The 27,594-nt window shown below is 48.8% G+C and overlaps 2 protein-coding genes and 1 non-coding gene across 8 annotated transcripts; 2 read left to right on the forward strand and 1 right to left on the reverse strand.

Moving 5' to 3' along the window:
• Positions 1 to 78: 78 nt before the first annotated feature.
• Positions 79 to 17,865, forward strand: VPS11 (VPS11 core subunit of CORVET and HOPS complexes). 4 transcript variants are annotated; one of them, XM_058686977.1, is made up of 17 exons: positions 79 to 257; positions 7,766 to 7,973; positions 8,561 to 8,709; positions 8,802 to 8,937; positions 9,489 to 9,652; positions 10,158 to 10,405; positions 11,097 to 11,298; positions 11,713 to 11,864; positions 13,252 to 13,438; positions 14,063 to 14,209; positions 14,333 to 14,521; positions 14,629 to 14,790; positions 15,017 to 15,156; positions 15,241 to 15,443; positions 15,597 to 15,738; positions 17,011 to 17,233; positions 17,360 to 17,865. In XM_058686977.1, the coding sequence occupies exons 2-17, from the start codon at positions 7,787 to 7,789 to the stop codon at positions 17,522 to 17,524; spliced, it is 2,796 nt and encodes a 931-aa protein (XP_058542960.1). In that variant the 5' UTR covers positions 79 to 257; positions 7,766 to 7,786; the 3' UTR covers positions 17,525 to 17,865. The 4 variants fall into 4 exon arrangements, with proteins under 4 accessions (XP_058542960.1, XP_058542958.1, XP_058542961.1 ...); XM_058686975.1 differs by having other exon boundaries at positions 81 to 257; positions 15,567 to 15,738; XM_058686978.1 differs by lacking the exon at positions 79 to 257 and having other exon boundaries at positions 7,767 to 8,054; positions 8,602 to 8,709; positions 15,567 to 15,738.
• Positions 6,369 to 6,441, reverse strand: TRNAK-CUU (transfer RNA lysine (anticodon CUU)). The gene has a single exon. It is a non-coding gene; the product is annotated as a tRNA-Lys (tRNA).
• Positions 17,866 to 19,555: 1,690 nt separating the features above from the next.
• Positions 19,556 to 27,401, forward strand: HMBS (hydroxymethylbilane synthase). 3 transcript variants are annotated; one of them, XM_058686982.1, is made up of 15 exons: positions 19,556 to 19,738; positions 22,522 to 22,569; positions 22,737 to 22,790; positions 23,119 to 23,191; positions 23,648 to 23,697; positions 23,783 to 23,838; positions 24,217 to 24,294; positions 24,529 to 24,606; positions 24,730 to 24,805; positions 25,645 to 25,758; positions 26,011 to 26,049; positions 26,275 to 26,394; positions 26,618 to 26,671; positions 26,778 to 26,864; positions 26,962 to 27,401. In XM_058686982.1, exons 3-15 carry the CDS (start codon positions 22,755 to 22,757, stop codon positions 27,133 to 27,135), a joined length of 1,035 nt encoding a protein of 344 aa, XP_058542965.1. In that variant the 5' UTR covers positions 19,556 to 19,738; positions 22,522 to 22,569; positions 22,737 to 22,754; the 3' UTR covers positions 27,136 to 27,401. The 3 variants fall into 3 exon arrangements, with proteins under 3 accessions (XP_058542965.1, XP_058542966.1, XP_058542964.1); XM_058686983.1 differs by having other exon boundaries at positions 22,741 to 22,790; XM_058686981.1 differs by lacking the exon at positions 22,522 to 22,569.
• Positions 27,402 to 27,594: the final 193 nt, after the last annotated feature.

A 27,594-nucleotide genomic window follows, 5' to 3' on the forward strand; every position in this document is an offset into this window, starting at 1 on the left:
GAAACGGCCGACGCCGGCTCGGGATTGGGCCACGTCATGGGGCCTGGCGCGCGCCCCGGTGCGTTCCGGGACCTTTCCGGCCTCGGCGCTGGATGCCGGACTGCCGGTGTCGGGAGTGACTTGTGCCCGGTGCAAGTGAGCACCCGGACAGTCCCGCAGTCGGTCCCCTTACTCCGGTCACCAGGGGAGCCCCGGCCGAGGAGCAGGAATGACCGGCATCCCCTCCGCAGCCACGCGGAAGAGGCTCGCGCTTGCTGGTTGGTATTGAACTGCTTAGGCTTCGGATAGAAATCCAGAATGGCTACGCTTCAGGCTTGGTCCACCCCCACCTTCGTTTCACCTTAAAGACACCAAGACAGAACTTCGCTGGTGGGACAGAGATAACAGAACTTGGCCTGGACCCCTTACTCTAAGACCCATTTTTCTGAGACAGAATATTCCAAAATGGAAAGCGCTGCACGCAAAAGACACTTTTATCTATGAGGCTGTGATCAACTGAGCATAAATGCATCACCTCATGTTTCCGTTCCTTTAAATCTTGTATATCTTCTTTTTTCCTGCTTCTGTCAGAATTAAAGTATCTCGGGCAGGTTTGGCGCTCCTCCCTCCCTTCTGTGTACTTCATAGCCTAATGGAAGTGTGCACAGCGCTTGGAGAGCTCACTTTTCTTTTTTCAACCTGCCCCACCCCCACCCCCACCCCACCCCCGTTTTGTTGACCTGAGCGCACTTTTCTTAAATGTGGAAAATCGGTCTCCTGTATCCTCCCTCTTCCGAAATCGACTCCTAGCCTCCCTTCGCAGAAGGTTCCCTAGAAGGTCCTGGCTGTAACGGCCGGGACATGTTTAAGGAACTCTTAACCTGTTCCTTTCCCTACATTTTTCATGATGCTTAGGGAGGCAGGGTAGTCAGGTGTCTGTGCTTGGAAGATAAACACATCTACTAGTAGTATCAGGGAGAGGTCTATTTTTCTTCCCTTTGTGGACTGTTCAGTCTTCGTATAGAGACCTTGGTAGAAATAAGGGGAAATAAATCCCTTTGATACCATGCTCAATCTCACTCTTTCTGGAATTATCTACTGTTAACAGTGTGGTGTGTAACCTTCCAGGCCTCTTCCTGTGCATTTACGGACATTTGTTGAAATCTGTAACTTTTGCTTTCTTTTTAAATGATAAAATGTTGTGTAATGAAGTTTATTTGCAGCTTGCATTTTCTCCCCCTTTTTTTGAAAGTAATAACATCACGGAGCTTTTTCCGGATCAGTGTGTAAAGATTCACCTCATTGTTTACTGCTGTAGAACATTCCATAGCATGGGGGTTGGTCAGCCACAGTGATGGATATCTAAGTTGTCATTTCAGTTCTATGAGACATGCTAAGTTGTCATTTCAGTTCCACAGAGAAAGATTTTGTTACTGTATGACTGACCCAACTTTTGGGTAGCAGTCTGGTAGGATAGATTCCATCCATTTCAAACAGATTATTCATTTCTAATATTTATTGGGCCTCTGTCAGATATAAGCATTGCACTAGGTGTGGGATTCCAGAGATGGGGATGACCATGTCCTTGCCTTTGGAAAAGTCAGTCTGTTGGGAAACATGTTTATGGTTTCAGTGCACTTATTTATTTGTTTTTTTTTTAGTTTATTTTCTGAGAGCGAGAGAGGAAGGGGCAGAGAGAGGGGGAGAGGATCTGAAGCGGGCTCTGAGTCAACAGCAGAGGGTCCGATGTGGGGCTCGAACTCATGAACCTCGAGATCATGCCCTGAGCTGAAGTTGGACGTCCAACCGACTGAGCCACCCAGGTGCCTCTCAGTGTACTTACTAAAAACCTTTTGAATGTGTGCAAATTGGGACACTAAGAAGGTCAGTTTGATCTGCTCCTAAATGAGCTCCCATCCTCGGGTTATCCTTGGTGGGAGTACAGTTTTGCTGCAGCTATGGTTTTCGACCTGGGTATCTGTCCCCTTGGGAGGTGCAGCAGGTGCGAGTGCTCTGGAGAGTCACCTGTTTTGTTTTCTGACCAGAGAGGACCCTAGTGTTTCACAAGAACAAGTTGTAAAATGATGGGAAAATGTTAAGGTAAAACACCTGATTTAGATTGACGAAGGCAGCTGAATTCACTAGTTCTCACTTAGAACAACATGTTAAGAACATTTGAGGACTACATCGCTTCCCCCACCCTGAGCAGAAACCCTAAAGTTGCCATCTTGCAGGACATGTGCAACTGTCAGAAGATTAAAGTGAACACATTAGCAGGAGCATGTGCATACGTTATAAACCACGCATGTTACATCATGTGCTGAGGGCAGTGTTAATCAGGACAAACATCCTGGTTCAGGAGAATTTTAAAAATTAGTTGTCAGGGCACCTGGGTGGCTCAGTCGGTTAAGCGTCCGACTTCAGCTCAGGTCACGATCTCACGGTCCATGAGTTTGAGCCCTGCGTCGGGCTCTGGGCTGATGGCTCAGAGCCTGTGGAGCCTGCTTCCGATTCTGTGTCTCCCTCTCTCTCTGCCCCTCCCCCGTTCATGCTCTGTCTCTCTCTGTCTCAAAAATAAACGTTAAAAAAAAATAAAAATAAAAAAAATTAGTTGTCATTCAGCAACTTCCATCTTAGGTTTAGGTAATGTTTATATATATTCACTAAGAGACTGTTTGTAATATCTTTATTCATAACGGCCCCAAATTGAATATTACCTAAATGCCTATCAATAGTTGGATGGGTAGGGGTGCCTTGGTGGCTTAGTCGGTTAAGCATCCAACTCTTGATTTCAGCTCAGGTCATGATCTCATGGTTCGTGAGATCAAGCTCCATGTTGAGCTATGCACTGACAGCTCAGAGCCTGCTTGGGATTCTCTCTCTCTCTCTCTCTCTCTCTCTCTCTCTCAAAATAAAAAAATAGTTGGTAAATAAATTGTGGTGAATTCACACAATATAATTCTATACAGCAATGAAAATGGTCTATGATTACAGTCTGCGACTTAACTAAAGCCCACAAAGCTAATACTGAGTGAAAGAAGCCAGAAGCTAAAGGGTACATACTTTATGATTTCAGTTATATAAAGTTTAAAACCAGGCAAAACTAAGCTATGGTGATAGAGGTGGAGACGGTACTTACCCTTGTGGGGTGCTAGTGTTTAGAAGAGGACATAACACGCTTCTTGGGGGTGCTTGCCGCGCTCTGGTTACCATGCTGGTTGCAATGGCTTTGTGAAAATTTAATGGGCTATGGTATGTATGCTTTTCTATACATGTTATACCTTAATAGAATTTTTAGAAGTTATTTTAGACAATTTTTAGAAGTTATTTTGTGTCACTCAAAAGACTAGAAGGTTTGATTTTGCTGGAACCCTGAGACGGGGGAAAACTCACTTTTAGCAGGAGAGGCTGTACCTAGATAAGTTTTTTTTTTGCTTTTGTTTTTATTTTCTATTTCTTCACCAGTGGTTTTAGAATTACAAAAGAAATGTGATTGAAGAAAACTGAAGAACATAGGAAAAACAAATAGTAAAATAAAAATCACCCACAATTCCATTTTTTAAATTAAACACTTAGCATTCTGATGTATATGCACACACTTTAAACTTTAATGGAGATAATATTTTGTGACTGTAATTCCGTTAGTTTTCCTATGTCATTTTTCCTCTACAGAATTTTCAGTGGCTATTTTTATAGGCTTGTATAAAGAACTACAATAATTTTATTTTCTAACATTAGTATTTGACAATTATGTTGCTTCCTTTTTTCCTTCTATTATAAAATCGCAGTAGACACTTTTATTGACAGATATTTATGCAAATCTGTCCCCTATAATCTACTTAGGATAAATTCCTAGAAGTGCCTATGCAGGCTTAAATTCCTCTTTAGGCATTTGATACATATTGCCGAGTTGCCCTCCAGAAAAATTTACCATATGCACTACCAACAGCAGTGAATGACAGCCCCGGTATCTTTAATAATACTGTTAAGGATACAGGGGTGCCTGGGTGGCTCAGTTGATTAAGCATCTGACTCTTGATTTCGACTCTGATCATGATCTCACTGTTCATGAATTTGAGCCCCACACTGAGGAATGCAGAGCCTGCTTGGGATTCTCTCTCTCTTTCAAAATAAATAAAACTAAAAAACATTGGAAAAAAATACTGATGCACTTCTCCAGTCCTGGTATTATGAATTTGAATTGGATGGAGTGAGGAGTGGATGAGGAGACAAAGTACTGGGGACATTTCCCAGTTTGCATTGAGATGGGAATGATTATGTGTCCAGAGAAAGCAAGGCTTTTTGTGTTCTTGAATTCTGTGATTTCACGAACACCTAGAAAATCACTCAGATTTATGAACAAATTTATGGAATTGACTTCTAAAAACAAAAATTTAAATCAAGCACCCAGGGGTGCCTGGGTGGCTTAGTCGGTTGAGTGTCCGACTTCGGCTCAGGTCATGATGCCACGGCTTGTGAGTTCGAGCTGACAGCTCAGAGCCTGGAGCCTGCTTCGGAATATGTGTTTACCTGCCCATCCCTTGCTCATGCTCTGTGTCTTTCTCTCTCTCAAAAATAAATATTGTTTAAAAAATAAACCAAGCACCCAGAATATGGGGCTTCAGAGTTGGACAGACCTGGATTTGCCTGTAAGCACTACTTCCTACCTGTGTGACTCTAGGCAAGTTGTTTAGCTTTCCTGAGCCTCAATTTCCACATCATTAAAAGCGACATGCTGGTACATGCCTCACAAGGTTGATGTACAAGGGGGTAAAGTGCTTGGTAGAGTGCTTGGAACATCCTAAGCACCAAGTACACGTTAGTTAACCACTTGTTTTTATTATTACTCTAGAGAAATACAACTTAAAAATGGGCACTACTGCAGTTAAAAGCTTGGTTAAGTGCTTTGCCAAGTTCATGGAATTTCCTCTCCTTTTTTTTTTTTTGGCCAGATTTTCACAATCAATAATGAGCTAATTGCTTCCTCCTGTTTCCCTGTAACTTTGGAACCTGTATGGGGAGACCTCTGAGTTTGTTGCTGAAGCGGAAACGTTAGCTGTCCTGTTGCTAAAGTGGAAACTTTTGATAGCCTTTAGGGGTTAAGAGAAAAAAACCCAGACTTTTCAGTAGTCTAAAAAATGGTTTTCTACCCAGAGAGCCACTTGAGGCAGGAAAAAAACAAAAAAACCAAAACCTGATAGAAAATAAAAGTTTGAAGCCAAAACAAGAAAAGTTCCTGTTTTGCTCCAGTGAATATGACTGTTTTATACATCATGGGCAGCATTTTGCTAATGCAGAAAAGAGGCCGTTGCTAGGCAATCCTTGATTCTGAGTTGCGATCCCTTTAATTTCAAGCTAAAGACTTGAATTGCTTCTTTAGTCCCTTCAGAACTCAAAGTTCTCCAAATGCAGAACTGTAACAATTAGTACATCATTTTCTGTGTAGTTTCTCTGCTTATCTTCCTCACTATACTGAAGTTCCTGGATTCAGACAAGTATAACAAAAAGACAAATCCTGGTGTGTGTTCTGACAAGTACAGCCTAGCTTCACACTCCAGAAAAGCATCTAATTAAAGGTTAGGGAACTGAAGAACTTTGATGTGCTTGCCCAGAGAGTCACTTGAACCTCATAGAGACTCCCGTTTCTCACCGGAGATAATGATACTTCTGTAGATGGTTGCTAGGAAAGTCCATAAAAAGTGAAAGCACTCTGTTAGGTATAATTAATTGTATGAAATTCAGGGCTGGTTACTGGCAGTCATTTCTATGTCTGTCTCCCATGGTGGTTGAGCTCCCTAAAGGGCAAGAACCACCTCTTGTTCATATTTATATTCTGGGCATTTAGTACAATTGCAGGGATAGTGAGTACTTGATACATGTTTGTCTAAAGGAGGAAGGGAAGGAAGGCAGTGAGTCTGAAGAAGTGCAGTGGGTCACCAATCCCTGCCTTTGTACCCTCATCAATAAGACCAAATGGGCATCGGCCTTCCCAGGTTCAAATAGGAAGTAGGAAAACTCTGGACCTCTGCCGTTAGACAGTAGGGGGAGCACCTGAGTCAACAACAAAGATGCCACTCTGCTGTTCACGTCTCTATATTTCACATTGCTTGTTTTCCTTTCTTGAAAAGTGACTTATGTACAACCTTGTGTTCATTTCAAGTGTACATGGTGTTTATATACATTACAAAATGGTTACCACATAGATCCAGTAAACCATCTGTGGCCATACAAAGTTTGTGCAATATTATCGACTGTGTTCCCTATGTTGTACATTACATCCCTGTCTTTTTTTTTTTTTTTTGTAAATACCTCTTAATCCCCTTTATTTCACCCATCCTTCACCCCTTGTCCTCACATCACTGCTTTTTTTTTTTTTAATGTAAACTCTGCATCCAACATGAGGCTTGAACTCATGACCCTGAGATCAAGAGTCACATGCTCTACCAACTGAGCCAGCTAGGTGCCCCCCACATCACTTCTTTTAACATGTTATTCATAGTCTTCACGATTGACGTAACACACTTGCAAAAATTCTGATGAGTAGTACAAAATATACTCAGCAGGTGAAAGTGGGTCCAGGCTACTCCCCATTTATACTTCTGCACATGGGTTTGGATGTTGAAACTGTGAAAGAGGAAAGAAATCTGAGCTAGAAGTCAGGAAATCTATGTGCTATACAGTTTCTTCCCCTCACTTCTCTCTTTAGCAAATGGACACTACCTTTCCCGTCAACCAGATTGAGGAGAGGCGGGGGTAAGAGGAAAATCGTCCACATTTATTCCTTCAACCAAACACGAAGCCTCTACCGGGCTCTGTTAGGACTGGTCATGGTAAACAAAACACAGCCCCCGCGTTCTGGGATCTCCAGCTGGTGGGAATAAAGATAAAATTTTCCGGAAATAAAAAGCTGTGGGGGAGAGAGATGCAAAAACAAACTTCACAGATACCACATAGTCACTTTTTCATATGTCCGTATGATCTCAAAATGTCACTCCTGTACAGAGCTCCTTGTGACGCCAAAGTGTACACCTACAGTTTTCCCCAGGAACACTTGCTTTAGCCAGAGATGTAAATGGTGGGTGGCCATGGAATATCTTAGACACTTGCCACTTGTTCAATCACTCAGCTCCCAGAGCTGCCACTTCCAGGCCTTTTCCCACGTTCGGCTTATGTCCCATACCCTCCCACTACGGAAAGGGAAAAAATGCCCACCTTCTTGAGAGTTCCTGCCCCACAAGTATTTCCTAGCTTCGTTAAGAAACAGATTTTACATGTCTAATTCATGCCACACTGACAGAGGGACACAAAAACGAACCTAAGACACTGTGGTGCGCAATCCGTATCTCGTTGCAGACACAAACTTCTAACTTTATGTCTCTGCTCCTACAGCTGAAAAGCCAGTTTCATATACATTGGTTTATTCATGCCTCAAAACCGTCGTGGGAGGTCATAATCCGCTTGAGCACAGTGGGTTACAATTAAGGCGTGTGATAGTCCTCATCTTGATCCTTCAGTGCCCACGAATTTAATAAAGGAGGAAACTGATGCTCAAAGAGGTGAAGGGCCCAGCACTTCAGAAGCACTTTAGCCAGCGCAGGTACAGAGCCGGTAAACAGGCCAACAGCCGGGCGAGGGACCGGCGGGGAGTCCTACCTCACGCGGCCCCGCCCACTCTCCCCGCCGCGGGAAGCTGTCACCTGGCCGCCAGGGCGCATGTGCACTCAGGCCCCAGGAAGCTGTCGGCTCACGTGATCCTTCCGCCCCTCTCACATGACCTCTCTCCCAGAGGCGGGGACCTTCGGCCAAGATGGCGGCCTACCTGCAGTGGCGGCGTTTCGTTTTCTTCGACAAGGAGCTGGTGAAGGAGCCGCTGGGCAACGATGGTGCTGCTCCCGCGGCTGCACCTGCCTCAGGACCCGCTGCTTCTAAGTTCCTTTGCCTCCCTCCTGGCATCACTGTCTGCGACTCAGGCCGAGGGAGCCTCGTCTTTGGAGATATCCTTCCTCTGGAGCTGTCTGTTCCCTCCCCGGATCCCTGAAGAGATCCAGCTGGGATGGAATCTGTCGGTCAGAGGGGTTCGTGTTACGTGACACTTTCCTTTAGGTGGGCGCCCCGTGGCTCCTTCTGTGGCCTGAGGGAAGAAAGGAGGAAGTCCATTCTGTAACTTGTTGCCAACTGAGCAATCGTGGGCAAGGCAACCTCTTCGGGCTTCCATTTACTTCTCTGTGAAAGAGGTGTAAGATACCAGTTTGGCAAGGCTATTTTTAAGATCTATCTAAACAGCGTATGCAGGTTGGCTTTACGAGATGAATGTGTAAGGTGGCGTGATCTCTCCTGCCCAAATTGTGGGCAAGGAGATACGTGAGACTAGAAGTTGGCTGCTTTGTTCTTCATATTGTTGCTACTAAACTCTGGTCTCCGTTTTCACTGTTTTTAAGATGGAGCACTTTTAGGAGATAATATGTGGAGAAATTCTTGAAAATTTGAGAGAGATTAAATAATATATGTTAGTAGTTATCTGGGATCTGGTCTAAATAGAAGTCTCTCTCCTTGGAAAGGAGGTTCCTTGACTATTCTACACATATGGAAGGCCAAATCTGGTTCTTGCCCCGCTCTCTACAGCTTACAGGCTTCCAAGCCTACAAACTACGGGTGACACACCTATATCAGCTGAAGCAGCACAATATTTTGGCATCTGTTGGTGAAGATGAAGAAGGCATCAACCCCCTGGTGAGTCCCAGAAAGGAAGTGGGAAAGACCCAGGCCCTGGGAATGGTTGTTGGAGGGTGACTAGTATTCACATATCTGAGGTCTGTTCACAGGTAAAAATCTGGAACCTGGAAAAGAGAGATGGTGGCAATCCACTCTGCACTCGCATTTTCCCTGCCATCCCAGGAACAGAGCCAACTGTTGTGTCTTGTTTGACTGTCCATGAAAATCTCAACTTTATGGCCATTGGTAAGCGGAAGAAGGCAAAGCTAACACTCCATGGTTTTTATAGATTTTCTTCAGAGTTGCTTCTGCAGCTCGTCTTCGTTGTTTTAACGAGACCACTTTATGCTGAACTAAGGCCTTTGAGATAGTAAAGTTTGGAGCGGGAAAGCATTTAGTTTTGTTCTTTGAAAAAGAGCCTGTGTGCACCGATTTTTATGTTAACCATTGAAAGAGTTAGATATAAGGAGAAAGCTTGTTACTTCTTTTTTTAAGTTTATTTATTTTGAGAGAGAATGAATCAGGTAGAGGGGCAGAGAGAGAGAGAGAGAGGGAAAGAGAGAGAATCTCAAGCAGGTTCCATGCTGTCAGCACAGAGCCCGACGCAGGGCTCAATCCCACAAACCATGAGGTTATGACTTGAGCCGAAATCAAGAGTCAGATGCTTAACTGACTGAGCCACCCAAGCACCCTGAAAGCTTGTCACTTCTAACAAGTGCCTTAAATGGTCTTTTTCCCCTTCTGTGCTCCCTGATGTTTTCAGCCTCAGTGAAGTGCTGTTTCCTGGTCCCTTACAGGTTTCACAGATGGCAGTGTTACGTTGAACAAAGGAGACATCACACGGGACCGGCATAGCAAGACCCAGATTCTGCACAAGGGCAACTATCCTGTTACTGGACTGGCGTTTCGCCAAGCGGGAAAGACCACTCATTTGTTTGTTGTGACAACTGAGAACGTTCAGGTATGATGGGGGCCTGCACTGTTAGGGGCAGGCAAGAAAGGGGCCCATGATAAGGAAATGACGAGAGGTAGGATTCTTAAACTCTTCATCATGTAGCCTTGAGTCATTTGCCCAGCTTGATATTCTATTTTTTCACTTTAGAGGCAAGAAAGAGAGGAAAAGAACAATGGGCTTGTAGTGAAAGACCTGCTTTTTTCCCCCTAACTTGTTAAGTAACATCGGACACTGATGCACTTAATTTCTAACAGTCTACTCTCAAGTATGGTCTTGGTAAAAGTTCAAAATTATCGCATGTCTTGTAGTGGCAGTTTTCCTGTGGTTAGTGACCATACACACAGAGGGAGAAAATGTGGGGGATGGTAATGGACAAAGCAAGGAGCCAGGGAAAGTGTTACGGTGCTAAGGGTCAGAAAGAAAGAGAGCCGGTATGGAGACGGGAATACCTCCGGGGAGGCTTAGATGCCCCCTCCTGAAAGGGAGCCTGTTAACGCCTTTCTTCTTGCAGTCCTATATGGTTTCTGGAAAGGACTACCCTCGTGTGGAGTTGGACACCCATGGTTGTGGCCTGCGCTGCTCAGCTCTAAGCGACCCTTCTCAGGACCTGCAGTTCATAGTGGCTGGAGACGAATGTGTCTTCTTGTACCAGCCTGATGAACGTGGGCCCTGCTTTGCCTTCGAGGGCCATAAACTCATCGCTCACTGGTTTAGAGGCTACCTTGTCATCGTCTCCCGTGACCGGAAGGTTTCTCCCAAGTAAGGACTCCAGGGGGAAGGGAAAGGGAGAAGGCTGCACTTGTTCACCAGAATTAACGTGACTTTAAAACCCTAATACCCCAATCCTGTCAGTCTGCTACTTTGGTTTTCTGTACATTGTCCTCACACTTAGATTCAGTTGTAACATTTTTACTGAAAAAACGTATTTTTGCTACAGGTATTTGCTAAGTGCCCTAGAACGCCCCAGGGAGTTTTTGACCTGTTTTTGTCTTTTTTACTCTTCAGTCAAAACACACCGGGTGGCGGAACAAGGAAATGAACAGTGGAGAAGCTATAAAGGGCTGGGGAATGCAGGACACAGTATTTTTATTCTGAGCCACCTGAAAAGGGGTGGCAGGCTCTTCCTCATGATGGAAATGATCCGTGTCAGTGTTTATCTTCAGTCGCCACTAAGCGCAGTATCTCCCATATACCAGGTGCTAATTATATGAATGGGCGTTTGGATGTTCTTAATTTTTTAAGCCACCCCTTATGTTAATGGTAGGATCCTGAAAGGTACGATCAGGTCTGTGTGTTCTCTTCCTACAGCTGCCCGTGCAATGCTGCATTTATGGGATATGCTGCTAGAGGGGCCAGAGGGTGATTTGTTCTGGGCAGAGTAGGCAGCACCAAAGTTGTCATGGAAAGAGGAGCTGGTGCAAATAGCCGGTGCTTTTTCTTTCCCACACAGGTCAGAGTTTACCAGTAGGGACTCCCAGAGCTCCGACAAGCAGATCCTCAACATCTACGACCTGTGCAACAAGTTCATAGCCTATAGTGCCGTCTTTGAGGACGTAGTGGACGTTCTTGCTGAGTGGGGCTCCCTGTACGTGCTGACGCGGGATGGGCGGGTCCACGCGCTGCAGGAGAAGGACACACAGACCAAACTGGAGGCAAGGCCACCAGATTTCCAGAGCTGGCCACGGGCACCCAGACGCAGGTGTAGGAACAGGCTCCTCTTGGAGGCCAAGTCGCCTTGGCCAGGGTGTTTGTTTCCTTCCCTTTGGGGCACAGCCTTACCTAGCTCCCTTAGGACGGAATTACAAGGTAGATGGCCTGGGATGAGGTTTTAAGAGTAAAGTAATGGCTGAGAGCCTGAGTCCACTCTCAGGGTCCATTCTGTCTGCAGAGAGCCTTGGAAAGTAAGGCCATGTTGGACTTCGGGGTATCTGAGAGGTCTTGCCCTGTCTAGGATCTAGGCAGATCAGAAATCCAGGACCGTCTGGCTTGTGTGTTGTAGCTGCTTTCTGGTGGGGTGTCTCCTCAGGACTGCTTCTAGTAATTTTCTAATCTCTCTCCCCTTGCAGATGCTGTTTAAGAAGAACCTATTTGAGATGGCCATTAACCTGGCCAAGAGCCAGCACCTAGATAGTGATGGCTTGGCCCAGATCTTCATGCAGTATGGGGACCATCTCTACAGCAAGGGCAACCACGATGGGGCTGTTCAACAGTATATCCGGTTAGTCTTGGGTGCTTTAGGATATAGCTCTGAATGCAGCCAGATAGACTAACACCTGGGCTTGGGTTAGGGGAATGGACTCCACCAAAAGGAGCCATCCTTTTTCCCTGCAGAAACTGTGATGGCCCGGGTGAGAAGTTGGTACAGTTCACTGTAAAGGGACCATTTAGGGTCAAATGTTACATGACCAGGGTGCAGTGGAGCTGATGAGTATCTCTTGTTTTATAAAATTTTTTTTTTTCAACGTTTTTTATTTTTATTTTTGGGACAGAGAGAGACAGAGCATGAACGGGGGAGGGGCAGAGAGAGAGGGAGACACAGAATCGGAAACAGGCTCCAGGCTCCGAGCCATCAGCCCAGAGCCTGACGCGGGGCTGGAACTCACGGACCGCGAGATCGTGACCTGGCTGAAGTCGGACGCTTAACCGACTGCGCCACCCAGGCGCCCCTTTTTTTTTTTTTTTTTTTAATTTTTTTTTTTTTCAACGTTTTTTATTTTTATTTTTGGGACAGAGAGAGACAGAGCAAGTATCTCTTGTTTTAAACTTTATTTTGTTTTTACCTACGTATCTATATTTTTTAAGTAGGCTTCACACCCAATGTGAGGCTTGAACTCACAACCCAGAGATCAAGAGTCACATGCTCTACTGACGGAGCCAGCCAGGCACCTGTTCTTGTTTAGGCTGGCCTTTGTTAATATTCATTTTTGGGCACCTGGCTGGCACAGTTGGTAGAGCACACGACTCTTGATTTCAGCATCATGAGTTCAAGTCCCACATTGGGCACAAAGCTTAGTTTAAAAAAAATATATATCATTTTGACCTGATTCGTTCGTTTGTTTGTTTGTTTGTTTGTTTCTTTTGAGGGACACAGCACAAGTGGGGGAGGGGCAGAGAGAGATGAGGACAGAGGATCTGAAGCGGGCTCTGCACTGGCAGCAGAGAGCCCGATGGGGGGCTCAAACTCATGAACGATGAGATCATGACCTGAGCCAAAGGCAGACACTTAACCGACTGAGCTACCCAGACGCCCCTTGATTTGATTCTTTAAAGGGAAAGGGTATTCATCTCTTGGCTTCTACAGTTTCTTCCCTGGAAGAAACCCTAATTCTTGAAATTTTCTGCCCTACTAAGAGGTGGTGTGAACCTGTCTGGCCTCTCTACCTTTCTAGAATTCCTATCTTCAGCCAAGTTTAAGAACCAGTGCTGTGTTAGCCTTGCGTCTCATGTGGTCTGCAGTCTAGTAGCATTGATATCATCCAGGTCTTGTTAGAAATACAGATTCACAGGCCTCCCCCCAGACGTGCTGAGGATCTGCAAGTGATTCCTAGGCACATGAAAGAGAAGTACGCTGATCCAGATGCTGTTTGATGCACGTGTCTCTCTAGAACCATTGGAAAGTTGGAGCCATCCTATGTGATCCGCAAGTTTCTGGATGCCCAGCGCATCCACAACCTGACCGCCTACCTACAGACCCTGCACCGGCAGTCCCTGGCCAATGCTGACCACACTACCCTGCTGCTCAACTGCTATACCAAGCTCAAGGACAGTTCGAAGCTAGAGGAGTTCATCAAGGTGCAGGGTGGTGGTGGTGGTGGTAGATTCCCCGAGGGCCCCGCTGAGCGGGAGGTGGCTTTACCAGGGTTTGCCCCTTTTTCAGCAGATGCAGGGAGAAGAAAGGGCTCACCTTATTTGGGGACCAGGACCCTCTGGTCTATAAACTGGGAAGAGGAAGAGCCTTTCCTGCTAGTTCTCTCCTGTCTCCCTCTTGTTTTATGATGCTTGAACTTTTGAGGGTATGTAAGCTCAGGGAATTAACAGTGGTGGGCCCCTGGGTCCCCAGAGGTGTCCCTGTAATAGTAGGGGAAGAGGAAGACTTTAGCTCTTAAAAACTTACTGAGAAGTAGGAGGACCTAGTGTTTTAAAACCATGGACCTTCTTTAATTTTTTTTTTTGTCTCCAACCCTCCCGGCCTCAACTTTATTGTTATCTTAAGAATCTGTCAGGGGGCACCTGGCTGGCTCAGTTGGTAGCACATGCAAAACGATCTCCAGGTCGTGAGTTCAAGCCCCACATTGGGCCTAGAGTTCGTGTTAAAGGAAAAAAAAAAAAAAGAATCTGGTCTCAGATGCAGGTTTCCTCTCCCTTCCCCAACCACAACCTTTCTGTGAATGATTTTGTCTGACGTCTCCCTGGCAGACCAAGAGTGAGAGTGAAGTCCACTTTGATGTGGAGACAGCCATCAAGGTCCTCCGGCAGGCTGGCTACTACTCCCATGCCCTCTACTTGGCTGAGAACCATGCACATCATGAGTGGTACTTAAAGATTCAGCTAGAGGACATTAAAGTAAGTGAGACTCTTGACCCAGACAGAGACCTGTTCTTTTTCCAGGACATCCCCGGAATGACGAAAGTACTTCCTGGTGGGAAGGCAGGAGCATGCGCTTACTCTGCCCTTACCTCTCCACAGAATTATCAGGAAGCCCTTCGGTACATCGGCAAGCTGCCTTTTGAGCAGGCAGAGAGCAACATGAAACGCTATGGCAAGATCCTCATGCACCACATACCAGAGCAGACGACCCAGTTGCTAAAGGGACTGTGTACCGACTATCAGCCTAGCCTCGAAGGCCGAGGTGACAGGGAAGCTCCAGGCTGCAGGGTGAGACGTCAAGGAGAATGGCTTTTGGACAACAGGGATCACTTCCGGGGCCTCATGGATACCACACCCACTCACTCGGCCTCCTCTCTCCTCCCTTGCCATCCTAGGCCAACTCAGAGGAGTTCATCCCCATCTTTGCCAACAACCCTCGAGAGTTGAAAGCTTTCCTGGAACACATGAGTGAAGTACAGCCTGACTCCCCGCAGGGCATCTATGACACACTCCTTGAGCTGCGGCTACAGAACTGGGCCCATGAGAAAGAGCCACAGGTGAGGCCTGGCAAGAGCTGCAGCAGGTGCTGGAGAAGAGACAGCCCTTCCATCTTCCGTGGTTGCCTTTTGCTGCATTCTTTAGACCAGTGACCCCTCACCCTTGGGGGCTAACTGGTTCCTCCGTGAAGAGGCGGTCGAAGAGGCAGTTGACTTGCCTTGTCACAAGAGAGCTTTGTGACTTTTTTTCCCCCTTATGCCCAGCAACTCTACCCTCCTTCCCTAGGTCAAAGAGAAGCTTCACGCAGAGGCCATCTCCCTGCTGAAGAGCGGCCGCTTCTGCGACGTCTTTGACAAGGCCCTGGTCCTCTGCCAGATGCACGACTTCCAGGATGGGGTCCTTTACCTCTATGAGCAGGGGCAGCTGTAAGATTTGGGGCAACTTCAGGGAAGGGGGAGGATCCGGTTTTCCGGGGACAGCCACCGAGGTGCGCCTTGCCCCGGCCCCAGGTTCCAGCAGATCATGCACTACCACATGCAGCATGAGCAGTACCGGCAGGTGATCGCTGTGTGCGAGCGCCACGGGGAGCAGGAGCCGTCCCTGTGGGAGCAGGCGCTCAGCTACTTGGCCCGCAAGGAGGAGGACTGCAAGGAGTACGTGGCGGCCGTGCTCAAGCACATCGAGAGCAAGAACCTCATGCCACCGCTTCTAGGTACTTCAGAGCGCGGTGGGGAGGGGTGCGGGCTGCCCACGGCTCTGGGGCAGGGGCGCTTCCGTTCTATCGAGAGGGTGCTGCTCGGTTCACTGTCTTGTTTCCTTCCGGGCCCAATCTCAGTGGTGCAGACTCTGGCCCACAACTCCACAGCCACCCTGTCTGTCATCCGGGACTACCTGGTCCAAAAACTACAGAAACAGAGCCAGCAGATTGCACAGGACGAGCTCCGGGTGCGACGGTACCGAGAGGAGACCACCCGCATCCGCCAGGAGATCCAGGAGCTCAAGGCGAGGTACTTGGCGACTAGATATGTGGAGGGGGGATAATCTTGTTCTTCACTGGGTGTCATTAAATACTTTTCATAGAGGATTGTATGAAAGTGTGTTCGAACTTTGCATTTTTGAAGATCTGTTTTAATGGAAGAATTCCAAAGAATGGTTTATTCCATAGATCGTTATTTATTGGGTTTTTGGAGGATGTTAACTTGCAGCAGGTGTTTTTCTTTTTATGAGTCTGTATTTTTTTCTAAAGACACATTTTTTTTTTTTTTTTTTTTTTTTAAGAGAGGGAAAGAGAGAGAGGGCGAGAGCAGGGGAGGGCTGTGAGATCATGACCTGAGCTAAAATCAGGAGTCAGATGGCAAGCACTGATCTTAACACAGACAAAAAAAAAAAACCCTGCCATGTAGAGCTTACAACATAGAGGTAGGCAGGCGCTAAATACATTCCAACGAAATATTACAGTATGTCAGATGGTGATAAGGTCTAAGGAGAAAACTAGTTTAGGAAGGGGAGTGGGGTGCTGTGTGTGTGTGCGCGCTCGTTTATAAGGTGGCCAGGAAAGTCCTCACTGGAAGGGTCACGTCTGAGTAAAGATCTGAAAGGTACAAGTTCCCCAGCTGTGGAACGAATGTCACGGGGATGAAAGGTACAGCACAGGGGACGTAGTCGGTGTGGTAATGGTGCCGTGTGGTGACAGATGGTAGGTACACTTGTGGTGAGCGTAGTGCAGCACACAGACTTGTCAATCACCGTGTTGTACACCCAAAAATAACGTAACGTGCGTCAATTATACTTCAATTAAAAACAACGACAACAACAACAAAAACGGCGCCTGGGTAGCTCACTCGGGTTAAGTGTCCGACTTCAGCTCAGGTCATGATCTCAAGGCTCATGGGTTTGAGTCCCGTGTCAGGCTCGCCGCTGTCAGCTCGGAGCCTGCTTCGGATCCTCTGTCCCCCTCTCTCCCCGCCCCTCCCCCACTCGAGTGTGTGTGCTCCCTCTGTCTCAAAAATAAACAGACATGAAAAATTTTTAAAAACCGTGAAAGACAACTTAGTGGTGGTTGTGAAAACTGAACGGGTTAGCCGGACTTGCTGGAAGCACGCTGAGACTCTGCAGGCCCGGGCGGCATCCTCATTTCACTCCCTTTTGGTGGTTAAGAGCAAGACCTTGTAGTCCCTCGACAGGGACCCCTCATCGACTCCAGCCACCTTCTCTCTGCACCCGGCTCTTGGCTCTGCCCCCACTCTTTGCCACTCCTTTCTGGTCTCCCTTGCCTGCAGTCCGAAGATTTTCCAGAAGACCAAGTGCAGCATCTGTAACAGTGCCTTGGAGCTGCCCTCGGTCCACTTTCTCTGCGGCCACTCCTTCCACCAGCACTGCTTTGAGAGTTACTCGGAAAGTGATGCCGACTGCCCCACCTGCCTCCCTGAAAACCGGAAGGTCATGGATATGATCCGGGCCCAGGAACAGAAACGCGATCTCCATGATCAGTTCCAGCACCAGGTGGGCATGAGTGGGTAGATGACTGCCCCACTCACGGAGAGTCACGGGAGCATTCGCTTCTTTTCTTTCCTCCTCCTCAGGACAGGACACCTGCAGTTCTGATTCTTCTCTCCTCTTTCCCTGCAGCTCAAGTGCTCCAACGATAGCTTCTCTGTGATTGCTGACTACTTCGGCCGAGGGGTTTTCAACAAATTGACTCTGCTGACCGACCCTCCCACGGCCAGGCTGACTGCAAGCCTGGAGGCTGGGCTGCAGCGGGACTTGCTCATGCACTCCAGGAGGGGCACTTAAGCAGCTCAGGGGAAGGGGTGTGATAGTGGAGGCACAGTAGTAGGGACATGGGGGACAGAGGCAGGGCTGTTGCACAGGTGTCAGGCGGACATGCCCAGGACTCCACCCTGATCTGATGCCATAGCCCTCAGGACTAAAGAGGACTTTTTCTCCCTTCTTCGGCCAGCCCGCCATTCCTCCTGTTGACTTTTTGAGCAGTGTGGATCATTCCAGACCAGCGGGGGAGGGTACCTCAGCAACCTCTGAGTGTGGACAATAGCTGCTTTGTTCTCTATCCAAGGGCACCAGGCTGTGCTTGGGTCCTTGCTCCCAGAGTCTATAAATAAAAGAATATAATAGTTTGGGGGTTGAAGGTTTTGTTCTGGGGACTTCCTGGTGATTCTTAATTGTGCAAGATGTACTTTCCCTCTGCTCTTGTAGAACTCCAATTCCCTTCTTGCAGGGTTCTTTGAAGATTATGTTGACAAGACCTCATTCCAGTAATGGGTGGGGCTGGTGGCCTCCAGTAGACCAGTTTATTGAAGAGCCTCAGTGACGAAAGGCCTGGTACCTGAGCTCCAGGAGCAACCTGGACCAAGGCCCCCAGACTAGCGCCTGCTCTGTAGTCTGGCTGGTCTCAGTGGCTCTTGTTTGCACAAAATATTCAAGCAGGAGGCAGATTCTGGTGGGAATCCTGGGGTTTGAGCCTGCCTTCATTATGGATAGGTTGGTGTCTTGCCGGATTTAGTACCAAGTGATAAGATAGAAGGGCCTTGGTTGAAACGCTTTTTTTCCTACCTCTTGGAAGCTGCCCATTGAAGTTTGTGTGGCTACGTGTCTGCCTATAAATGTGTCGGAAGACTGCGCTTCTGTGTTACTCAGCTGAAGAGTAACTCGGACATTGGGCTTTAGAGTTTAGGTAGTATGTGGAAAAGGGAGAGTACACTGTATTTGCAGTGGCTACGAATACAGACTTCGGGGCCGCTGACCTAAGTTTGAATCCTAGCTTGATTTAGGTTGTCTCTTACCTCCTCTGAACCTGTTTCTTCATCTGTACACTGGGAATGACAACATCGCATATAGCTGTTGTGAAGGCCTGAGGCGCGAATGGGTGTCCAGTTCCTTGGTGGTAGTTAGCACGTGGGCACTCAGTGCATGGTTATTAATACAAGCACTTTCTCCAGCACTTTTCCCACTAACAATTATGTGCCATTTATAACGGCACTCCCACTTGGGTTGTCTTTTTTTTCACGTTTGTTTATTTTTTGAGAGAGACACAGTGTGAGCAGGGGGAGGGGCAGAGAGAGGGAGACACAGAATCCACAACAGGCTCCAGGCTCTGTGCTGTCAGCAGAGTCCAACATGGGACTCCAACCCACGAACTGGGAGATCATGACCTGAGCCAAGAGCTAAAGTGAGACACTTAACCGACTGAGCCGCCCAGGTGCCCCCCCCCCCCTTCTTGGGGCATGACCTTTGATCTCTGAGCCAGTCTCCTCAGTTAAGAAATAGGAGTGTTGCCTATTTCAGGGCTGTGGCAGAGCGAGGTTTTAATAGAACAAAGGAAGCACCGCATCAGTTTCACTAATTGTGCCACAGCCAAGGAGATAAAGCTGTAGAATTTTGGGTGACCAACTTTCTGCAGCATCCTTTTATCTGGAGGTGTTGAATCCAGTGGAAGGGGCATGGAAGTTACCCAAGGACGCTTTACTTCAAACGCAGCATTTTAGAGTTCATACTTTTCCTCTCGGGCCCTGCTAACTTTGGCTTGGCCCTTTGGTGGGTGGCGTCGGAGGGCTGCTCTGCGGGTAAATCTGGGGAGCATCTCTTAGTCACTGACCATCAGTACTCCCGGCTCAGAACGAGGTATATGTAAAAGTAATAATGAATGGTTAATAGGCCCGGGTCTCCAGCAAGGAAGACGGGCGCACAGGGTCCCCAGGGTCCCCATCAGCCGGGTGGAGTAGGGGCGGTAACAGAAGAGTAAGGTCAGGTCTGTCGCAATCCTTCTAATTCCCGCCCCGAGGGTGGTCCTCCCCTCCGGGGGCGGGCGCCGGAAGTGACGGAGAGCCCGGAGTCTGAGGCTGCAGGAGGAGTTCGCACCCCGCGTGCACCTGGTGCCCGTTGGCCGGGACCTCCGGCTTCCCCTGTACTCCCGGGGACCCTGGCGGCACCTCCCGGACCTACCTCCTGAGCACAGCCATGTCTGACAATGGCAACGCGGCCGCGACGGCGGTGAGTATTTGAGCCGGTGATCCTCGCAACTTCGGCATTCCGGACTAGCCGGGCAACGATTGGCCCCAGGTTGCCACCCTCGCTCGTCTATTGGTCCGAGCGACTATCCGTCATTTTTTTTTTTTTCCCCGAAATAGTTTTTTAAAGGACCAGTAGCTGAGTTGCCCTTAGGAAGGACGGGAGATCAGGGAGCTGTGGGGGCGGGATTAAGAGTGGAGGGATAGTCTGGAACGAAACCCCCATCCCTGCGAGGATCTGGGTGAGGTTCCGCCGGGCCTGGTATCCGCTCTAGACTTAGTGAACAGCCCAGATAAGTTCGTCTACACAAGATCGGGACCCTTTTATACGAGACAGGGCCGAGGCAGCATTCGGCCACTTTAGGAATATGTTCCACTTCGGATCCTGAGAGGAGAGTGTACCCCAAGTCTTCCACTTGCACACACACATCTTGGAAGTGCGCCTTCTCCCCTTTTTCCGTTTTAGCGGTCACTCAGCCCTGGCCTACTCAGAGTCCCCAGCTGAGACACACCTTCGGGTTACGATGGTGGGTGGGGCGCCATCCTTGCGCCTTCCTCTCCCAAGCTCGGCGCCGGAGCTGTGGGCTTGTGTAGATGCAGACTACAGCCAGTGGAGGCCACTGCTAGCCTGAGATGGGCAGGGGCCCCTGGGTGGTTCAATCGGTTAAGCGTCCGACTTCAGCCGGTTTGTGAGTTCGAGCTCCGCATCCGGCTCTCTGCTGTCATCACAGAGCCTGCTTCAGATCCTTTGCCCCTGTCATTCTCTCTGCCCTTCCCCCCAGTGCTCTGTGTCTCTCTCAAACATTTTAAAAAATGCTTATCTCCCGTTGTCCAGCCTGCTGGTGAGGAGAGGGATTTTTTGCCATTGCACACATTATTCTTTTTTTTTAATTCTTTTTTTAATGTTTATTTTTGAGAGGGGGGGCGGTGGACAGAGAGAGAAGGAGACAGAATCTGAAGCAGGCTCCAGGCTGTCAGCACAGAGCCAGATGTGGGGCTGGAACCCACCAACCGAGGGGTCATGACCTGAACGGAAGTCGGAGGCTTAACCGACTGAGCCACCCAGGCACCCCTACCATTGTACACATTCCTGAGCACTAGGAGTAGGAAAATTTTCGACTAGGAGTAGGAAAATTCTAGCTCCAACTTTTTGCCCATTATTAGCTGTGTGACTCTGGGCAAGTCATTTCACTCCTCAGTTGCTTCCATAACATGGTGCTGGAGATCCTGCCCTGTCTAGCTGATAGGTTGTCATGAAAATTAAAAGCAATAGTATACATGTTCAATAAATAACTTTTTTTCCCAATTTTTGAAAAACCTTTATTTATTTTTGAGAGAGAGAGAGAGAGACAGAGCATGAGCAGGGGAGGATAGAGAGAGAGGGAGACAGGATCTGAAGCAGGCTCCAGGCTCTGAGCTGTCAGCACGGAGCCTGATGGGGGCTTGAGCTCCCAAACCGTGAGATCGTGACCTGAGCCTGTCAGAGGCTTAACCAACTGAGCTACCCAGGCGCCCCCAATAAATAACTTTTTAATGGAATAAAATATGCTGTGCAGAATCGATGCAGGGATTGTTTGAACCCAGCAGTTTCTGAGACCTTAGATTTCTTTCTCTGGGCTCCTAGTGGCCCAGAATTTTAGGGGCCATATTTAGCATTTCAGGCCTAGCCTAATTTGCTCAGGGTCCCTAGGGTTTATTTATGGGAGAAGTGACAGCAATGCAATAGACTAGGGTCCAGGAGCAGCCAGCTGTCACATCCCCAACAACAGAGGCCCCAGAATCCTGCCTGCAAAACAACTCCACAGGTTAAAGATCTCAGAATAGGGAAAGTTGACATTATCTGCAGTGGCTACTCTTTGGTCTAGAAAGAAATAGGACCTGAGACTGAGGAACGCAATTCTACCTGCTAGGCACTGAACACCTTTGTCCAGGGTGCCCTGGCAGGAGGAAGAGGCATGTCCCTTTGAGTTCCTAGCTTGGTCACTGACCTCCTGATATTTCTGGTTGGTGAGACCAGAGGCAGCACTCTAGGTGAATGGACAGTAGGCAGCTCAGCCTTTCAGTCTTATAAACATCAGCGGCACCGGGGCGCCTGGGTGGCTCCATTGGTTAAGCGTCCGACTTCGGCTCAGGTCACGATCTCACAGTCTGTGAGTTTGAGCCCCGCATCGGGCTCTGCGCTGACAGCTCGGAGCCTGGAACCTGCTTCCGATTCTGTGTCTTCCTCTCTCTCTGTCCCTCCCCCACTCATGCTCCGTCTCTCTCCCTCTCTCAAAAATAAATAAACATTAAAAAAAAAAAAAAAATTAAACATCAGCGGCAGAAAATCCTGGAGTCCAAACCTCTTTATTTTATAGATGAACAAACTGATACTAATGGGATCAAGGTCACCTGGACTCTACAGAAGATCTGTTTGATCCCAGTCCTTTATGTGTACATTCCAGCCAGATTAGGGAATCCATGGTGTGGCACCTGTGGGGTAGCTCTCGGTATCTAGGTGGCACTGAAACTTTCTCCTGTGCCTGCTGTATTATGGATACTGAGCTTGTCCTCAGTGACTCAGCGCAAGTTCCCTCGAGGCCCCAGCTGCCCTGCCCCTGCCTACTGCAGGGCCCACCCTCGCTGTGGCCAGGCTGATGGGCCTTATCTCTTTACCCACCTGGCTGTGTGCAGCACTCCCACCACCTTAGCCGGGATGGGCTTCTGGACCCACTGTCCGGTTATTACAGCAACAGCAACAGCGGGTCCTGCTATTGCTTCCCTCAGGTCTCTGTTTCTCTGGATCCGTGAAGAGGGCACAAGGTGCTGAGGCAGGTAAAGGGACCAGTCTTGGAGTACTTTCCCACTCCAAGGCTCAGCTGGCCACAGGCCAGGGGCTGGCTGAGGTTCTTTTCTTCCAAGCCAGGGATTCTGGTTCTTGGACAAGGTGTTGAGGCACACGAGGAACAGAGGGGACTGTGACTTGGGGACTTTTTCTGCAGGAAGAAAACAGCCCAAAGATGAGAGTGATTCGCGTGGGTACCCGAAAAAGCCAGGTGAGTACGGTTACTGGGCAGAGCAAGTTTGTCACAAGAGTTCTGTGCTCCACAGTATTGCAAGCTGGGGGGCCGAGAGGGTTACGAATGGAGGAAACGGGGTGGGGGTGGGGTGCTGGGTGTTAAATCCCACGCAGAATGGTATATCGCGTTCTGTGGAGAGAGAGTCCCTGGGCTGAGCAGACCAGGCCAGGCCCCTCTCCTTCCTACGTGGGCATTCAGCCACCTCTCTGACTCCAATTCCTTCCGAGTCTCCCAAACCCTGTGAGGGTGTGAGCTCGGGGCAGTGCCAGGGAAGGATAGGACTAATCTGAGTGTTTGCCTCCAGCTGGCTCGCATACAAACAGACAGTGTGGTGGCAGTGCTGAAAGCCTTATACCCAGGCCTGCAGTTTGAAATCGGTGAGTCTTCTGGACAGGAATGGAAGCTAAAGGGAAGCCCTTTCACCCCAGAGGGGAAAACACAACACTGCTGGCTTTCCCTGGACCCAAAGCTTGGTCCCAGTGCCTTTAGGAATTGTTAGCTGTTCCCCCCGCCCCCTGCAAAAGAATTCTTAGCTGTTCCCCCCTCCCCCCCAAAAAAAGAGAATTCTTAGCTGTCCCCATTTTGGAGGGCCATTTCCTCCTCTGAATACCTCTAGCTTTGACTCCCTGGGCTAACCTGGCATTTTGGATCTTCTGCTTTGGGTCTTATTATGAGTGTGTCTGGTCTTCCTAGATCATACATTCCTAGAGGGCAAGGAATTGGGCGGGGGTGGGGGGGGTGCCTGTATCCATTAGGAGTCTTAGTACAGTGCTGGGCTCAGTAGGGGCTCATTAAACGCCGATCGATGAGCACGTGACTGATTCTCTCCTCAGTTGCTATGTCCACCACAGGGGACAAGATTCTTGATACTGCGCTCTCTAAGGTAACGTATTCCCCCCAATCCCTTTCCCTCCCTTCTCTTTCCTTCCCCCAAAAGATTCACTCTGAGGCTTTTTCTTGACCGGCAGATTGGCGAGAAGAGCCTGTTTACCAAGGAGCTGGAACACGCGCTGGAAAAGAATGAGTATGTGAAAGACGGGAGAGCATGGTTCCGTCCCAGTCTCTCGCTGGGACCCCAGTGCACATCAGAGCTGGATATCAGCTAGACTGGGGGGCTTCAACCCTTGGCTAGAAGGAGGCTCATATGCGGGTTTTTCAGATCTCACAAAAGGGGAGTGTTTTGGTTCCTAGCCATCTGGCTGCCTGGAGGGCAGGATTGGCTGGGGCATTGGGGACAGGAGGAAGGGTGGGGAGGAGCGGGTCTCAGGGTCCTGAGGTCTTAGACGTGCCTGCTTCCTAATGTGCTCTAAGCACACCACTGAAGTAGAGGCAGGTGTAGTTAGAGGAGGGGTGGGGGCCTGCTGCTGGGATCCCTTCTAGCCTCCCTCTCCCGTCTCTTTAGAGTGGACTTAGTCGTTCACTCCCTGAAGGACCTGCCCACTGTGCTTCCTCCTGGCTTCACCATTGGAGCCATCTGCAAGTAAGAACGCTGCGAGTCGGGGGGGGGGGGATGGGCAGGGGGGCAGGCATCATGTTGACCTTTGCTTTTCCCTTTGGGACGCTACCCTCTGCCTCTACGGCTCTCTCCTCTGCCCTGAGGGGTGTCAGGCATGGCCAAAAACAGAAAATGCCAGTTAGTTGGCTATCAAGAGACCCTGGAAGTGACCTGAACTGAGATCTCTTTCTCATTCTGTGACTTTTCCTCCATCTCCAGGCGGGAGAACCCCTATGATGCCGTTGTCTTTCACCCAAAATTTGTTGGGAAGACCCTAGAAACCTTGCCAGAGAAGAGGTGAGTGGGGCCCAGATAGACATCCCGGTGGGACATGCACAGAAGATGGAGGGCTAAGAGGAGGAGGAAAGGAACCATGCCTTTCTTGGGTTAAATCTCATTTTACACCCTCTCTCTGAACAGTGTGGTGGGAACCAGCTCCCTGCGGAGGGCGGCCCAGCTGCAGAGAAAGTTCCCACACCTGGAGTTCAAGAGCATTGTATCCTTTCAGAGGAGGGAGGGGAGCAGTAGCCAGGGAGGAAGATGGGGTCCATGGGGCCACTTCCAGAGGAAGTGGCCCCATGGACCAGCAGGTCTGTCCTCCACTGTCTGCCCTATTTGTCCATCTACCCATCCATCCATCCATCCATCCATCCATCCATCCATCCCTAATCCTTTTATGTTTTCTTAGCCTCAGGCCAGTGCCTGGCACTGGGGATAGTGGTGAGACCAACGATGTCCTTGCTTATAGAGTTGTACATTTTTGCCTGGAGACAAACAGGCATTGATAATACAGAGTGATACTGAACAGTGATTACTGGGGAACAGGGGAGGTGGAGGGTGCTTCCATTTTTGTTTCATATTCTACTATATTTTGATGTTCTAAATATATCAAATGTTTCATAAAGCTGATTTTCAAAATAGTACGTGTTGAGTGCTCCAGTGCACGAAGTAGGGAATTCTCTAGAAGCTTCTAGCTGGAACATCGATAAACACAGACTTGGGGGTCAGGGAATGCTTCCCAGAGATCTTGTAATCTCAGGCAAGTTATTCAACCTGTCTGTATCATTTTCCTCATCTGTAAAATGGAAATAATTATAATACCTACCTCATAGGATTGTGAAAATTAAATAGATGTATGCAAGGCACTTTAGATCAGTGTCTGGTATGTAGCAATTAAGTGTTAGTAATTAAGTAAACGTTAGCTGTTAGCTGTTATCCGTAAGCTGAAAACTAAAGGCGAGATGTTAGTTGGATACAGAAGGACTCAGGCAGGGGGAGCAGCAGCATGAGGCTCCAAACTGCCTGGCGCTTGTGGTCCTTAGCGTCTCTGCACAGCGGGGAAATCTCAATACACGCCTTCGGAAGCTGGATGAATTTCAGGAGTTCAGTGCCATCATCCTGGCTGCAGCTGGCCTGCAGCGCATGGGCTGGCAGCACCGGGTGGGACAGGTAAGGGGCTGTCCCTTCTCCATTCCCAGTTAATCTTCCCCCTGTTCCTGCCTGTATTCTCTTTCTGAACACCCTGCCTCTAACGGTACGAGCTGGAAGTGAGTCCCAGGCTGGGAAGATTGGGAATCAGAGGACAGACCCCCCACTTTTGCCTACCTGGGCTTTCTGTGTGGTAGGGAAGCCCCATCTCACCACTGTCTGCTTTTAGTACCCCCAGTTCCACCCTTTTGAGTGCCTATTCTGCCCCTGCAGATACTCCACCCGGAGGAGTGCATGTATGCTGTGGGTCAGGTATGTTTGACCCGGGAAGCCATGTGTTGATGCGCTCTTTTGTTCTCAACCAAAAAGCTGGTCTTGCAACCGTGTGCATAAACATTTCTAGGGAGGGAGAGGGCTTGTGAGATTTCTGGGCTAAAAGAGACCCCAGGGAGCAGGTGGAGGTGGGCTGGTTCCCATCCTCAGCTCCATTGGTTGGGGAAAGATTAGGCCTGATGTCTTAGGCTGTTTTTCCCTCAGGGGGCCCTGGGCGTGGAAGTCCGAGCCAAGGACCAGGACATCCTGGATCTGGTGGGTGTATTGCATGATCCTGAGACCCTGCTTCGCTGCATTGCCGAGCGAGCCTTCCTGAGGCACCTGGTAGGACCTGTGTTCCGGGGATTGGAGGGGTGGGGACTTGAGGAGTTGGGAATAGTCATGGGGGAGATTTCTCAAATTGATGCTCTTTATTTCATGGCAATTCATTCTTGAATGTATAGGCAGGACTGGGCCCCTGCCTGTTTCAGTTATGTCTTCAGAAGTCTATCTCTGAGGGTTCTGGTGACAGAGTCCTTGGAGTTCACCGGGCAACTTCTCATTGCAGGAAGGAGGCTGCAGTGTGCCAGTGGCCGTGCATACAGCTATGAAGGATGGGCAAGTAAGCACTGTGACACTTGTCCCCGTGCACGTCAAGTTGTCCACAAGAGCGCAGGTTTCTAACCAGTTCTCTCAGAATATGCTGAGATAACCGTTTTCTTTCCCAGCTGTACCTGACAGGAGGAGTCTGGAGTCTAGACGGCTCAGATAGCATGCAAGAGACCATGCAGGCCACCATTTGTGTCACTGCCCAGGTGCCAAAGCTGGAGGGTGAGGGAGAGGGTGAGAAACAAACCTGCGTGTTACCTCCTCTTTTGTGCTCACCAAATCCCCCCTCCTTCCCTCACCTAGCATGAAGATGGCCCAGAGGATGATCCACAGCTGGTGGGGATCACTGCCCGGAACATTCCACGACAAGCCCAGCTGGCTGCTGAGAACCTGGGCATCAGCCTGGCCAGCTTGCTGCTGAACAAAGGAGCCAAGAACATCCTGGATGTTGCACGACAGCTTAACGATGCCCACTAACTGGTCTGTGGGGCACAAGTGCCTGGGTTGCTATAATGCAGCGCCTGCATCCCAGCCCTAGTGCCCGGTCTCACTGCTAACTGGGGAGTGATTACCCCAGGGGATTGAACTGCAAGGTCAGAGACTCCCAGGGACTTGCCTCACCTTGGGGCTGTGTGAGTGCCTTGCCTCCTCAGTAGGTGGGGGTTTCATCTCTTTAGAGAAAAAGTTCAAGCCACAGCCTTTGAATGTAACCAACTCAACTAATAAACCAGCTCTGAAGGCGACTTTGCTTTTGGTGGGGTTGCAGTCAAGGACCAACAGAAAACCTTTTATTCTAGAGGCTGGGACGTCTGTCCAAAGTTCTTCTGGGACATTTTTGGTTTCTGCCACCGTAGTTATTTCAAACAACAAATGGTCTCCCAGGGAATACCAAGAAAGCCATGATCAGACAAACCTAGGACTTGCCCCTCTCTGGCT

This window comes from Neofelis nebulosa, chromosome 10 (genome assembly GCF_028018385.1).
Source record: "Neofelis nebulosa isolate mNeoNeb1 chromosome 10, mNeoNeb1.pri, whole genome shotgun sequence".
In the NCBI taxonomy this organism is placed as follows: Eukaryota; Metazoa; Chordata; class Mammalia; order Carnivora; family Felidae; genus Neofelis; species Neofelis nebulosa.

Excerpts from the sequence above, each read along its gene's own strand:
- VPS11 (XM_058686975.1), top strand. The coding sequence starts at position 7,787 with ATGGCGGCCTACCTGCAGTGGCGGCGTTTCGTTTTCTTCGACAAGGAG. Across the intron at positions 11,299-11,712 it reads ACACACAGACCAAACTGGAG|ATGCTGTTTAAGAAGAACCT; the intron begins GCAAGGCCACCA and ends CTCCCCTTGCAG. Across the intron at positions 13,439-14,062 it reads AGCTAGAGGAGTTCATCAAG|ACCAAGAGTGAGAGTGAAGT; the intron begins GTGCAGGGTGGT and ends TCTCCCTGGCAG.
- HMBS (XM_058686981.1), top strand. The coding sequence starts at position 19,706 with ATGTCTGACAATGGCAACGCGGCCGCGACGGCG. Across the intron at positions 19,739-22,736 it reads GCAACGCGGCCGCGACGGCG|GAAGAAAACAGCCCAAAGAT; the intron begins GTGAGTATTTGA and ends CTTTTTCTGCAG. Across the intron at positions 23,698-23,782 it reads TTGATACTGCGCTCTCTAAG|ATTGGCGAGAAGAGCCTGTT; the intron begins GTAACGTATTCC and ends CTTGACCGGCAG.